The 16223-nt window shown below is 37.7% G+C and overlaps 1 protein-coding gene across 1 annotated transcript; it reads right to left on the bottom strand.

The window, feature by feature from the left end:
* Positions 1–9430: 9430 nt before the first annotated feature.
* LOC137191650 (myelin-associated glycoprotein-like) lies at positions 9431–14994 on the bottom strand. The gene is made up of 9 exons (XM_067601939.1): positions 14811–14994; positions 12997–13072; positions 12495–12890; positions 12094–12390; positions 11649–11748; positions 11445–11480; positions 11288–11320; positions 10935–10980; positions 9431–10096 (listed from the first exon to the last, which is right to left on the bottom strand). Exons 2-8 carry the CDS (start codon positions 13040–13042, stop codon positions 10971–10973), a joined length of 918 nt encoding a protein of 305 aa, XP_067458040.1. The 5' UTR covers positions 13043–13072; positions 14811–14994; the 3' UTR covers positions 9431–10096; positions 10935–10970.
* Between the last annotated feature and the right edge of the window lie 1229 nt (positions 14995–16223).

Consider the following 16223-nt stretch of genomic DNA (forward strand, 5'->3'; position numbering starts at 1 on the left):
AGTGATGAAGCTTAAGAAGCTAAAAGCTAACAACAAGACTGATGCTGAGAATAATATACTATACAACTGTCTCTGCCCAGACTTAAGCCTCTTTCTTGGTCGCTTCAGAAAGCGAGCAGGGTGTGTGTTTGGGTCCGTCTCTGGGTCCAGCTCAGTTCCTTGGCTCGGATGTTGACGGGGCCTTCCTCATGCTTTCGGCAGGTTTCACGGCAGCTGGTCCTCGGCGGCGTGGCGAAGAAAACACCAGAATCGACTCAGTTGAAGAAGTGCGGGGCAGAGAAGTTATCTGCGTCTTCGTGAAGAAAATCCTTTTCTTCATCTGCAGGCAATGAGAGTGCTGGTTGCAGCAGTGGTCTCTCTCGGATCCGGTAATTGTGTTCGGTTGAACACAAGCGAAGTCTCGTCTTGTCCAGCAAGGGGAGAGTCTTCCAGTCGGTGTGGGAAAAGCAAGTGCACGGGGTTACCGCCTTCAGTAAACTGGCTCAAGGAGGCAGCAAGTCTTCCCCTAGGGGTGGTGACGTCAGGGCTGTGTCGCCGGGACTTCCTCTGTGCTGGAGCATCTCTGCCAATGAGAGACTACAGTTGCGACCATTTCTGGTTTAGCACCTAGGTGCGAACTGAACAGTGCATATTGGGTAATGGAGTCTGAAATGGACTTTCTTTGTTCTCAACTGGGTGCCCTTTCCTGTTATCAAGCTGTGTGGGTTGCATGCAGGCCTGCCTTTGTCTCATGCACTGGAGTATAAGGCCCAACAACTTTAATTGTAAATAACGAAGATAGCTTTGTTACCCATCCAATGCTAGCACCTTATCTCATATACTAACGCCCAGAACATAAAACATAGAAAATTTGAACATCTCCTTCACAAATGAGCATTTTTCTCATGTATTTTCTCTCACACCTGCCTTCCTAACTTTGGAGCTCTGCAATTCGATTCCTCAAGCAGACAGAAAAAAGAATGTGCCTTATATTGAGGAGCACATACTGAACACAAACTTCCATGTGTTAAAAATGAATCCGGGGTGAGAGAAGAGATGTTATTGCTGATCTGATCTGCTCTGTCTGTAAGTTTGTCAATTCAGTTCAATTTTATTTATATAGCGCCAAATCATAAAAGTTATCTCGGGGCACTTTTCACATAGAACAGGTCTAGACCATACTCTTTAATTTACAGAGACCCAACAATTCCCAAATGAGCAAGCACTTGACCACAGCGGCAAGGAAAATCTCCCTTTTAACAGGAAGAAACCTCAAGCAGAACCGGGCTCTAGGTGGGCAGCCATCTGCCTTGACTGGTTGGGTTGAGAGAGAAAGAACGAGGGAGGGGGAGAGGGGAGAGAGAGACACAGAGAAGCATAATAACAATAACAGTGATAATAATAATAGAGATATGACTAGTGTTGGGACAGGCAGTAGTGCGTTTGGTTATTAGCAATAATTCATAATTATCATAGATAATTATGAAATCAAGATATTGTTAACCTTAATCAATAATTCGGGCACCAACTGTTGGATCTGTGAGGAACACAGTTGATTATTTGCAATAATTATCAATTATCAAAGATAATTAACTAATTATAACGATTAATAGAATTATTAATATGAATTAACAAATACGGAGCACCACTCGGAAACCGGGACCAATAACCAAACAAGGTAGTCTCATAAAAGGGAGTTCACCTAGAATGTTAATATCAGAGATATCAACATTCAAGGGTGAACAAAGAAGGGTTGAATTAGAGCTCTGACTCCTTCAATCAGCCACTTTCCACAATATGTTACACACAATAATGACAAAAGAACTTCTCTTTAAAGATATAACAGTGTTTATTAAACTTAGCAAAATTAACAAAGTTAACAAATGCTTCATTCAATAAACAACTATCCTAAAATCTAATCCTACCAAACAAAACACAACAGCTACGTACAGGGTTGGACACATGCAGGGGAATGCATGTATGTGTGTGTGTGTGTGTGTGTGTGCGCGCAAAAAGATGGCGACAGGGCCTGACGTGATGACGTCGTCGGTCTGCGACGTGGACGTGACTATGGGAGGAAGTCACGTCACGTCTCGTGTGACATCCCCCCTTTGGTCTGAAGAGTGGGGTGCTGGCCACAATCTTCAGAGCAACCCAAGGGCCAAGCAGTCCCTGTGGGTTAGAAGTAACCTGGTTGTCACACAGTCCATGTGCTCCAGGGACAGGTGGAAGGCTGGAACAGTCCGTATTTCCTGAGAACAAGAAAAGGTTGAAACAGTCCATACAGTTCACAGAGTTCAGAGTTCAGAGGCTTGTCTGGGCAGCTACTGAGGGAAATCTGAGGCAAAGTTTGAGGCAAAGTCATGCTGGGGTTGGGGGTACAGTCCACCCCCCTTCGATGTGGAGGCTGCTCCATGCGTCTAGGGAGTGGAAATGGCTGAAAAAGCTCAGTCAGGGGGAAGGTCTGGTCATCACCCTTGTGGTTTTGTTTCCCACCCTGCCAGCGAGGTGGTCGGCGCCTGGGAGGTCCTGTTCTGCCATCCATCTTGGCGCGAGGCATCTTGTTGCCTTCCAGCGCTAGGTTGGCATTTCCTGAGGTGTGGATCCACAGGACTCCGGCGTCGTCTTCTTGCCCTCTAGCAGGACGCGTGAGGTGAGGTGAGGTGACTCACCCTGGTAGCGTTCAACTTCCTGGAGATAGTTGTCGATGTCTGAATCTTGACTATCAGAGTCGAAGCATTCGACGTCGCTTGTGAGGGACTCAAGCTGTCGAGTGCGCAAGCGTTGGCGTCGATGTGGCGGCGGACTGTCTGCAACATCAGAGACTCCAGAGTCGCTCAGGTTGCCATGGCGATGAGGATGACTTCTTCCTCTTCGTGGTGGTGATGGAGTTCTGTGATGGAGTTGGTGCAAGCTCTGCGATGCGTTCAGCTCACTGGAGGCATTCACGCCGCTCTCCTCTTGGGAGTAATCCTCCCCCGTTTGATCTGAACATGAGAGGGGTGCACCATCAGAGTGAGGGGCACCTGCTTCTACCGGGTGGGCCGATGGAGGCACTTGGCAGTCATCTGGACTGAGGTCGGGGACTGCATCACCAGGGGTCGCTAGGCTACTAGCTTGCATCTCCTGGTGGACTGGGGACAGTCTCTGTAAGAGAATGTGATGGTCAGTGATGTCGAATGCAGCACTAAGATCTAACAAGACAAGTACAAAGAGAAGTCCTTTGTCTGATGCAATTAGGAGATCATTTGTAACTTTCACTAGTGCTATATCTGTTATGATGCTCTCTAAATCCTGACTGAAAAATATGTGAGTGTGTGTGTGTGTATGTGAGTGTGTGTGCGTGTACGTGAGTGTGTCTATAGTTGGCTAAAATGCCTGATTGAAGTTAGTTCAGGGTGACCAATAGGGGAAAAACAGTCTAAATGTACATCAGGTTTTACAGCTGTTTCTAAGGTTCCTGTGTTTGGAGATAGATCTGTGCTTGTTGAGGGCAAAAGGTGATTCATTTTGTCTCTAATAGTTAGAATTTTATCATTAAAGACGGCAGTGTTTCCCCTATATTCATTCAGCAGCGGCGCACTGCTGCAAAATTATGAGCGCCACTGCTAAAATTTCAGACGATCAATAATATCAATGGGCTACTAATAATTTTCACTTGCACACTGTGCAAGCACAATAACACCCTGCATTATTGTGGAGGTCAAGTGTCAATCGCAGTGAGCCTGCGGCACTATCAACAACATTATCAATATGGGAGGGACTAAAGTTAGCATGAGTAACCTCTTTAGTATTGAGACATGGCATTGAATTCAGTACTGATGGTTTGCTTCCTTAAATTTAGCTATAGCACTATCAGATAGACATTTAGTGAAGAAATTTTTGTCTAATGGCATGTAGTCTAGTAATAGAAATTGAAAAGTTATTAAATAATGGTCTGATAAAATAGGATTTTGTGGAAAGACTATTAAATGTTCAATATTGATGCCATATGTCAGATCAAGGTCGGGGGTGTGGTTAAGACAGTGAGTGGGTTTATTTACACTCTGAGAGAAGTCAATTGAGTCAAATAACGAGATAAATGCTGTGCTAACACACCATTATCGACATCAACTTGAATATTAAAGTCACCTACTATAATTATTTTACCTTTACTAGGACAAAGTTTGATAAAAACTCTGAGAATTCAGATAAAAGTTCAGAGTACGGGCCAGGAGGGTGGTATACTATAACAAATAGAATTAGCTGTAAAGTTTTCCAGGTTGGGTGTGAAAGACTAAGAACAAGGCTTTTAAATGAGTTATAATTATGAAAATCAAAATTAACCACCGCACACTGTAATGACTTTACTGTGACTTTATTAAGAGCGAACAACGCGTTTTGCCTGTAGCTTCTTCAGGTTCGCTCAGTACAACTGCTGAGTAGTAACTTGTAACCTAGTAACTTGGTAACTTGATTAACCAACTCTTAAGAAGGGAGGCATTTTGGATTTATGAATTGAATACTATCGAACCTTATGGACTTTATAAAACACAGGATTTGAGTTTTTGTCTGAGATATGTATATATATATGTGTGTATGAGATATTTCATCATCATGATCTTTAATTTCAATCATTTGCATTTGTGGGGCAGCCTTTCTTTAACTTGGGTGAATGAACAGGATATCATGATATCACAGGATGTAACCAGGGCGTTAAGATTTTTGGCAACAGTGGCGGTCCACTCTCCAGTAAATGCAGGGCTGCTAATATCTGAAAGAGAGTAACAGAAGATGCAAAGAAACACATTAATTCTGGGAGTTTAACCGGGGTGAGAGAGATTTGAAACAAAGGGGTGACTAATCATGTTACCTGCCAAAAGCAAACAGAATATCATATTTCTCTGATTCTCCATACCTCTCTGACTTGTTGCTGGTGTATTAAACTGTGGGATGTTTAAATGATAATGATCAAAATGACCCTGAACTGACCTCTTTGCAGAGTGGGTGTCAGGACATTACCCATAATTTAAACACTGTGAAAAAATAAGAAACCATTTCTGATCATTATTTGAATTATGGCCTGAACTAAAGCATAAGCTGACCCTAAGGCCACTTGGACTGGAGAAAAACCAAACAGCTCCCACCTTAAATGGGACACAGACTCTCTTATCTCACCAGACCAAAGCCATGCTGAGGACTTTTGTGAAGCCTCCCTGCAAATCTGAGCCAAACCTGAATTTCATGTAAATTAAATGTCTAATCATTATGCAAGTTATGTAATGTTATTTGTCATATAAATACATGAAGAATTGTATAACTTTCATAGTTGTGTTGAAAGAGTGTATTGAAAGAGTGAATTTTCTATAGTAACAGGAATGTAAAGATGTAATGTTTGAAGGATTTCAGTTTGAAGTTTTCTTTTATTATCAAACAATAGTTATATTGAATGTTTCATCTTATGAGGTAAGAGTTGTGTTGAATTTATATTTGAATATATATATATACATATATATATATATATATATATATTTTTTTTTTTTAATATATATATATTTTTTTTTTTTCTGAATGTTCTTTTAAGCTCACTGAATTGCTGCTTTAACTCTGTTATTCACTCTATTACAGCAGGACGGTTATTATCAGAAAATATTATGAAATATTTGAGCATTATGAAAGGAATGTGTTTACAACTTCAATGTTGAAGTGTGAGTTTTGCATGTAGACACTCAGAATTAGACTTCCCCAAAAATTCCTTGTATTTCAGAAGTTTTTGTTGTTGTTTTGTTGTTTGTTTTGTTTTTGTTTTATTTGTAACATTAAGTCTCATGTTTCCACATACAGCATTTTATTTTTCAAGTAAACACTGCTGAAGATTTGAGTGTAGTCAGGTTAAACTTTATTTGGCATTCAGCTCAGATTACTACAAGCCAACCAAAGCCTGAATCCTCAACTTAAACTCCTGAAGAAGAAAACAACGCTCTAACTGGACCTCTGCTTACTTGAGAGAGCAGTATGGCAAATGAGAGTTTAGCTGACTCAAAGACTCACTCTCGAGCAGCCTGAAATGGCTTGACTCCCATCCACCAGTGTAAAAGACCTCTGCACCTATGAAGACTCATCTGCAACATGGACCACTCTGCACTGCCAAGCTGGCACTTGCAGCCAACTACCAAAACAACACCGGACCTGCCGAGATGACACCTCTACCACAGCGAAACACGTCAACAGTAAGGCATAACACGGCTTTGTGATCAAGGGTTGATGCTGAATAACATTTATATTAAAAAGATGATTTCTTTAGAGAAGTTGAATTAGCTTTCCCGTTGCAATATGTTAGCTCGAGTCACACACTTCGAGCCACTCTTATTGAATATTTCTTTATTTTATTTTCACTATCATTTATAGGCCTTATTACTCTGTTTATTTATTATTATTTTGTGTATTTTTCTATGTATATCATGTACTCTTCAGGCATTTGGCTATATAATACATGTCTGTCTTAATCAAGAAGTTGTTTGCATTCTTCTGAATAGTGGTGAGACAGGTCACTGGCTGGGAAAAGAGTTCTAATTTTCAAATGAGAGTGATTCATTAATTAAATTGAACAAGAGTTCAAGAGTTGGTGCTTCCTCCTGGCACTAACAAATCCTAACCAAAAAGGAGGTGGTGCTCCCAATAACGAGGTAATTAAATAATAAAGTATTAATACTCCTACACAATAAAGTTTCAAAAGTGACTATGACTCAGTATTGACATGTAGACGTGTTCAGGTCGGGACTCTTATCAAGCATGAGAAATTTGGTGCAGGTTAGACCATGTACATTGAAGTTACAACAACTTCCTGTTTCATGGCGAAACATTGAACAACGGCATTCAATGAAATCTCAAGATTTTAATAACTTTTCATCACAAAGGTCTGTAGATGACACCCATCAATTCTGGAGTCAGGTTAAAACTCTAGGAGGAGTTTATTGTCACACTGTAACAAATTTCCCTGTAAAATTACGGTAAGCTACTGGCAGCTGTAGTTGCCAGCATTTTACCATTTTTTTTACAGCGTCATCCCTGTAATTTACTTTAACAGTTAATTGCTGTAAAATGATTACAGTGTTCAGCTGTAGAATGTGAGGTTTACAGTTTGATACTGTAGCCAGGCCTGCAGTAATATACTGTATTTTTAGAGTGAGGCTATTGTAATCTACATGAACAGTTTCTTACTGTAAATGTTACAATAAACAACTGAAAAGTTTTATTCTTAGTCATATTAATAAAAACAACTATAAATTGCAGACATGTAAATAACAATAACAGACTGTAAATAGCAATGTGTCCTCAATCTTAGTGGTCCAGTAATGAGATCAGCTCAGTTTTACATTTAAAAACATGTAATTCTTAACATCTAGCACAAAAGAGGATGAGAAAAGTGATAGTTTTATGGAACTGAACATTTAGTTTTCAATACACTAAGTATATTCAAGTATGCATGTTTGAAAAAATAATTCTCAAGGTGCATGCCCTTTCACAGGGGGTCAATGTAAATCTGTTAATTACAATATCATGAGCTGCCAGTAAAACTTAGTCTTGAGTCTAAACAGCAACTGCTTTGCAAACTACTGTTGAAAAATAACAAATAAACAGATTACAAGATACACAATTTGTAATGCCTTCAAATGTCCTCTGTTATAATTGGCAGAAGGTCGACATTCAGGCTTCCAGGCTCACAGCTCACAATGAAGTACCTGAAAAGAACATGTAAAACTTGTATGAGTAAACAATATTACCTGGAAATCACCTATTAAGTCCCAGGTTTAACCACAGCTTGGCAAAAAACTACAGTTTCTTTGCAGTAACCTAGCTACAGCTCAGAAACACATTTGGGTTGAGCTAAGATAACCAATATGACCACTCTGTCTTTTGGGGCTCAACAGCAAACATATCTTAGATATCTTACATATTTGAAAAAACTTCAATTGTTGTGTGCTTTAGATAGTAGGCTATTATTAATTATGAAATTGAAGTAGGATAAACAAGGTGTAGGTATAGACAAGGCCGGACTAACATTAGCATTCACTGATGTATAGTTCAACAGAAAACAGTCATCCAAAAATAATCTTTAAACTAGACTTGCAAGCAGCAGTGAAAATAATGTTTAAATACCATAAGGTCAAACTTCCAACTGCTGAAGACAATACCTGAAAATGCTCTCTTCTGCCTGCAAAAATTAAACTTATCAGCCACTAATTGGTTAACCAGATGCACAAATGTAGTTCTATTTTCTGAGTAAGATGTTACTGAACTTTTGGTTTCGATTCCACAAAGGAGGATTAATGATGATTATATGATGATGATGTTGATGGTTACATGTGGCTTCTGTCCCTCCATTACTGCAGCAGAGAAAATGAAAATACTGTATTTTACTGTCAAATCTTACAGTAGCCTATTGTAAATGTCCGTTCTTGGTTTTGGCTCCAAAAAGCATCAAAATTTACATTATTTTAGCGTATTTAGGAAGAACAGTACCTTACTGCTAGAATTTGGCTGTATTTTCTACAGCAGTTTATTACAGTGTATGGCAATCAGGGTGAATTGCATCTCATTTCCCACACTGCAAAAAGGAAATTTAGGAAAGTTGTAGGATTATAGGTTATTTTATAGGTATATAGGTTATGGATGATTAAATTATTAATCATTATTAATTATAATTATTAATTATTACTTATTTTTCTTGTCAAAGACAAATAATCTTGTCAAGCATCATATGCACTATAGATAATAGACTTAATTCAAGGTAACTGGTCTTAATTTGTCTTAGTAAGGTATTCAGGGTATTTTTCAGCTGGAGCTGACAAGAAACAAGTCTGAAAAGTGGATTGTACAGTTATCACACTACTATCTCTGTTATAAGAAAACAAGATTGCTTTGCTTATTTAAAAAATTAGACCACAAACTGAAGTGCTTGAAGATATTAATTCCTAAACTGAGCCAAATTAAAAGGTAGGCCCTGGTAGACTTCTGATTGAGACGCATGGCACAACTGATTAACTGAGGTGACTTCAAAGACAAAAAAATCTAGTGTCAAGCATCTTTAACTTGAATTTCTGACAGTTCATTGCGTACCGTATATGAAGCACTAGTTTAAGGTTTGGTAGTGTTTGATAGTGGCTAGATTATTATGCTAGTTTCAAGAACTTATTAAGTCATTTTTTCTTACCCCATTGGCACATTTTCTTGCTTGAAATGATCAAATTTCACTAGTTCCAAGAATACGTTGTATTATTTCTGGTAGTCAAAAGGCTGTGGAATTTAAAAAAACTATGGGCTAATATAACTAATAACTAAGGGTAAATATGTCAGACTGTGAAATTTTCATGAAACTCGAGTATAGCCATCACTCAAAGTTTACTGAATGACAATAGTTTGTCATTCAGTACCTTCCCTCCCCCATAGATGACAAAGGCATCACAATTGATCAATGATGAAACAATCCAAGATTTAATGTACAAGAATCAAGGTTTACAATACTGAAACAGTCATTATTAGATGGAAAAACAGGTTTACAACATTCCTCATTTCATGCAGTTGGAGATTAAAAACATTTTTCATTTCGATGTCAAGGCTTATGACGGTTCAGTGAAAATCACACCTACACACAAGACAGCACATCCCATCATCACTCATTACCGAGGTTTCTTGGTAGCATATGACCTTAACAACTAAAACCTGTATTTTATCCTCATAAGCTGAACTTGTGTGTTGACATAACAAACCAACATCAATGCTAAGGAGGGATAATTAGCAACTTCTACAAAATGTTGCTTTTCAGGGAACTAGTGCAGCCAAAACATTCAAGCTGTGTTAACAGAATTTTATATCTTTTATTTAAGGTAATGGTGTTTCTCTGAAGCTGATATGTGAATAATATAAAAACAAGTTTGTCAAACAAATTTATTTCTTCTTGGTTTAAGAAAACAAATACATATATATATATTACTTTTAAACAAACTGTAGGATGCAAGTAAGATTAGTAAGATTTGAACATTTCAGAAGTTTGGTGCCCCTCACTGGTGGCATCTGGAGCTACCAGCTGGTGTTTCCTGAAGTTTGGTCACTGCCTTTTATAGTTTCCTTTGATCATCTGAAAGAAGAGGAAAATAATAATAATAATAATAATAATAATAATGATGATGATGATGATGATGATGATAATAATAATAATAATAATAATAATAATTATTATTATTATTATTATTATTATTATTATTATTATTATTATTATTATTATTATTATTATTATTATTATTATTATTATAAACATTTGATGCAATTAGATTTTTTTAAAACATGTTTGATGTTTAAAGCTGAATTAAGCAATAGTATATTAACTTTGAGTCAAATTATGACCAGCAAACATAGTATCCACTTTTAAATCTCTTCTTAACTGTTTTTTATCTTATGGCTTCTAATAGTTTGAGTAACAATTTTCAATTTAATTTTTCTTTGTTTGTTTTTACTGTAAATCACTTTTTAATTTTTGTTTTAAACTGTGCAATATAATTAAAATTATTATCATTATTTAATGTAATGTGAAAAGGGTCACTTGTAGCAACAAACCCACAAAAATCACACAACTCTCTGCCACTCTCAGACCTTTGTAGCGTCTTTTAGCTAATTGTTTTAAATGTGTGGACTGCATACTGAGGTCCAATCACAATGACAGCAGAATTATTGATTAATGAAATAATGCTTATTAAATGCAAAAGCCTGCGATCAGATGTCCAATGAGTCAAAGTTGCTCTGTGTCTGCTAGTTGTGTAAGCAAACAACTGTGTGTGGACCAGCTTGTCTTAGATTTCTTCTGCCTTATTGTGGCCAAAAAAGTATCAATGCGACTGAATAATTCTTAAAAAATGCATGTCTGAGTGAAATGTGGTTAAAGTGTAAATTCTACACAATTAATGAAGGAAACTTCTCACCTATAGCAGTGAAGTTCTGTTTTTCACTTCTCATGTTTAGACTCTCCTGATTCGTATATATAAAAAGGGGAACAAAAAACAACAGGATGTTATCTGACATAAATACAAGCACGTATTTTATCAAAAATAACAAGAATACACCCATCAGATCAGTGATGCATTGATGTGTGAAGGTTTGCAGTTGGAACAGTACAGAACTAGTTGCTAAAATATGTGTGAAGATACAAAACCCTTACACTGCCTCTTGCCTTTAGTAAGAATGGCCGACTGTAATTAAATGTAAAATAAATCAATTGTTTATTGATCTTTCTGTAGCATCTCACTCCCCAAAATCAAAAGCCAGTTTTTCTCACCTCCGAGACAGTCTGGAAAGCCGGTTCCACATGCTAAATGTGACCAAAAATTAAAACAATACATAAATCATATTCTCATAATAATGTAGAAGAATTGAAAATGCACATCAGTGAAGCACCACACACTGAATCTGATCCACAACCTTTTTGTACTTACCTGCCTTCCTGATTTTGGAGCTCTGCAATGCGATTCCTTGAGCAGACAGGAAAAAAAATTACTTTTTATTGTGGAGCACATACTGAACATAAACTTCACAAACTTTCATGTGTTAAAAATGAAACAGGGTTGAGAGGAGAGATGCTGTTGCTGATCTGATGTGCTCTTGCTATCAGTTTATGTCTGTAAAATGAAATAACTCACTTGTATTTTTTCATCATGAAAATGCAGAGGCCTCCAAAGATCACAGCAGTGCCGATCCCCACTACTGCAGGAATGATGATGTGGTTATAGTTTTCTTTACCTGCAAACAGACAGAATTCATATATGAGCAATTCATCCTTTATTGCACAAACAGAGCAGAGACAACATCCAGTATATGCTTCAAAATAATAGACATTCTAAAAATTCAATACAGCTAATGTTAGTATGAGATTATATGTGGATATTATGATGAGCTACACTAAAGCTGATATCAGTATCCTCAGTGTCATGCTTATTAAGCCAATGATCGACTGTTCATGTAATAAATAGCAGCAGGACTTTATCATCATGGACCAATGTTACCTTCAATATGACCACTCCCACTATTAAGCTTAAAAGATTCACAAATATTCTCTATTGGACAAATGAACAAATGAGATCTCACGTTTTATATAAAGTGTCATTTTTTCAGTGGATGTCCTCAGTCCATTAAATTTGGCTGTGCAGGTGATGTCTGTGTGGTCGTCCTTCTCCTCAGGGATGACAATCAGAGTGGACTGAACCTCCCAGAAGCCACCATGAATTTCTCTGTGAAGTTCATTGATATCATCTGCAGTGCCTCTGCTCCATGTGAGTTTAGGTACATGGGAGGGGCAGGTATGGCGGACTGAACAGGTGATGGTGTAGGAACGACCTTGAACTGCTGTCTTTAGGTGAATCAGAGTTGGTTTTGGAGGTTCAGCTATGAATGAAAAAAGGACAAGGCAGAGATAAAGAAAGAGGTACATTGTTGTTACATAGAAAACTGGTATGGATTTAAGAATTGTTGGAAAGTTTGTGACATACTGATCATTTTAAAGCGGACGCAATCGTTAACAAAGGAGAACTTTTCAATTTTGGATGTTTCAGTCCCTGTTGGTACTAATTCAATCCGAAAACAGAAAGGGCCATCATCATGATCTTTAATTTCAGTCATTAGCAAGGTGCAGTTTCCGTCGCCCAAATTTCCCAACAACTCTGTGCGGCCCCGAAAGTTTTCCACGATCTGCGTCTTATCCTCATGATAGATGCAGTCATCTCGGCTTGCTGGACGATGCCAGATCCCCCTGAGTCTGGAGTGGGGCAGCCTTTCTTTAGCTTGGGTGAATGAACAGGGTATCACGACACAGGATGTAACCAGGGCGTCAAGGTTTTTTGGAACAGTTGCCGTCCACTCTCCAGTTAACACAGGGCTGCAAAGAGCTGAAAGAGAGTAACAGAAGATACAAAGAAACAATAACTTCTTGGAGTTTAACTGGGGTGTATATAGGAAAGAAATTTGAAACAAAGGGGCAACTAATCATGTTACCTGCCAAAAGCAGACAGAATATCATCATCTTTCTCTCGTTCTCCATACTTCTCCGACTTGTTGCTGGTGTATTACACTGTGGGATGTTCAAATGATAATGATCAAAATGAAGTGGATGATTTTCAAGCAAGATGACATGCAAATTACAATAAAGTTGCAAAAGTGAAATCTCTTGAAAGGGTATTGGATTCATATCACAAATATGGACATTAATAATATCCTCATATAAGATATATTTATATTAAATAATCAAAAGTGAAAATATTTATTATCTCATTATGTGAACAGGTAATCATGTGACAACAAATTAAAAAGGTATAGTTCACATTAGAGTGGTAAGCAAAACAGAGCAAAAAAATGCTTTTTGTCATGCCAAGTAAATTCATCATGTTACTAAAGTTATCAGTCTTGTATCTTAATTAAAAAAGATAAGTTTTGGACATTATTACATGTTAATTTAAGTCAGTGTAAGCTACAAAACAAGGTAATAAACTCAGCATAATTGTGGATCTGAGCCACTGTGTGAAACAGTTTTGTCAAAATGGAGGTTGTGGGGTAAAATGTGCCAGTGATGTTGGGGCAAGTTGAGTCAATGGCTCAATTTACCCCCCAAAATATTTTCTGATATTCTAGAGACTAGAGACCCTGTTCATGTTAATGTTTGATCATTGTTACAAGTGTTACAATGTTGATGAATAAATACCTAATTGTTGACTAATGTTAAGTTTAAATTAAAGGAAAAGCCAACATAAAGTGTCTTAGTAAGGTGTTGGGCCACCAGAACAGCATCAATACACCTTGACATTGAATCTACAAGTCTCTGAACTCTACTGGAGGGATGAACACCATTTATCCAAAAGATATTCCCTGATGTGGTGTTTAGATGACGGTGGTGGAGAGTGCTGTCTAACACGTCAGTCCACATCTCCCTTAAGTGTTCAGTTGGGTTGAGATCTGGTGACTGTGAAGGCCATAGCATATGATTCACATCATTTTCATAATCATCAAACCATTCAGTGACCCCTTGTGCCCTATGGATGGGGGCATTGTCATCCTGGAAGAGACCACTCCCATCAGGATAGAAATCTTTCATCATAGGATAAAGGTGATCACTCAGAACAACTTTGTATTAATCAGCAGTGACTCTTCCCTCTAAGGCAATAAGTGGACCAAAACAATGCCAGCAAAGTGCCCCCCACAGCATAACAGAGCCCCCAGACCCCCTCACTGTAGGGGTCAAGCATTCAGACCTGTACCAGTTTTTCCTTTAATTTGTCACCTGTCTGTTTACACAAAAGCACACTTACACACACATTCTTTCTGTAACTAACACTCACAGTTTAATCTTTACTGAAAGTGTTGAGGTAACATGTTGAACAACTGGACACAAACATATCATTTTACTTAAAACTATGAGTTTTTGCCTTTGTTAAATTGATTGCATTAATAAAGCTCAGAATTATCTCAAATTTGTTTGATTTTATGTAATTTTTATATCAGTATTTAATGGTAGCACTAATTACCCCTAGAGCACTCAATTTACCCCATCCCCATGCTCATTTTACCCCTACCTTGGGGTAAGTTGTGCCATAGGACTAACTTTTTTTGATGGCTCATTGTCCTAAAACCATAATAATTAGATAACTTGTTTTAATTTCTGTGGGTACACAACAACCTGAGGTATATATAGTAACTATTATTTGAAACAAATACACTTTCATTTTGCAGTAAAATCATCAAATGTAAAAAGTGGCTCATGTTACCCCGTTCTCCCTACTATATTTAAGTAAAATGTGGTGTTATCAGAATCTTACCTGATACCGCTGTTGTCTGGATGATCACAGCTGTTTGTGTCTGCTATCCTGGAGTTCAGTTCATGAAGACATGAACTGAAGGGGTTTCAGGAAACACTGTGGGCAAAACAACTAAAAAAATCTTCTTGTGTGCGGTGGGAGGGTTAGAGCAGCTACAGTACTGTATTGTAGAGGCAGTGGCAGTAGAGTTCATGGTCTAGAAGGCAGGAGGTTGTCTCTTCTCTATGTGCATACTACAGTAATACACAAGACCTATCCCTTGGTGTTGTATATACTTTTTTCTTGACTTAGATCTTGGGTTTTAAAATCAACAGCACTCTGGTGGATAATGTGTGATGATCCATGATTCCCATGAGTGCATCTTTAAGACAGAAACCCCTGGCTCTAATTTCATGGACATTCTGACAGTGAAGTCAGAAAGTTGTTTTGGCTCTACACTGGCACACTGGATTTAAAATGAACCAGTGTGTGATGTTTAAGTGACTTTCAGCTTTAAAGGATTTAGCTGGTGATTTTCTTTATTTTTCTTAGTGTCAACAAATCTCACGTCAGAGCCAAACCAAAAATGAACTCATTCTACTTACAAGTACTGTGCATGTATCCAAAGTCTGATGTGTCATATTCCTCTGTGCCATAGACCTCTGTTGTCCAAAAACTATTAAAAACACGTCATGCAGGTGAGTCCTCCAGCCAGCCAATCACAAAGCTTCAAATTCTGGATTCAAAATCCAATTCATCCCCGGGGCACTCTTAAATCTATGTTTTTTTATTGAAAGATCATAACAGCTCAAATAATTATTACACTATGCAAAGACAATGATTCAAATAACATGCAGCTGTGTGGTTTCAGCCATAGACTTTAAAAAATATGGACATAGTCGCTGTGATGTCACCCATCGCTTTGTGGACTGCAGTTTTGAATCCTCGAGTTTAGCGTTTTGACCATCACCAACTTGGATTTGAGCTTCGCCATGTTTGATTTTTGGAGCCAGAAGTGACTATATTTGGATGACAGGATGGAGCTGACCTGAGCTCATTTGCAGTCTATGGTTAACTGTGATCATGTTAATAATAATATTAATTTCTGCTTGCAAAAAACAGGCCAGAAACCAATCAAACTAAATATACTTACCAGAGAAACAGAAAGCTGATTCCTAAGGGAGTCTTTTAGTACAACCAAATGCTGAACTATAACACTATTTATAGGTGACGAAAATGTTATGATTAACTTTCATGAACTGAAAGCACATTGTGAAATAACAGCAGCTGTCTTAAGTTCACAAATATCCTTATTTTTTTAAATTCTCAAACTTTAAAAAAACAAATTGTTCTATTCACAAAGTAGTTACAGCACATATTTTCACAGAGGTCAGCAAGTGCTTTTGGTTTTAATTTGTGCTTCTGAGAGTAAAA

The sequence above is a fragment of the Thunnus thynnus genome, chromosome 10 (genome assembly GCF_963924715.1).
Source record: "Thunnus thynnus chromosome 10, fThuThy2.1, whole genome shotgun sequence".
Classification (NCBI taxonomy): domain Eukaryota; kingdom Metazoa; phylum Chordata; class Actinopteri; order Scombriformes; family Scombridae; genus Thunnus; species Thunnus thynnus.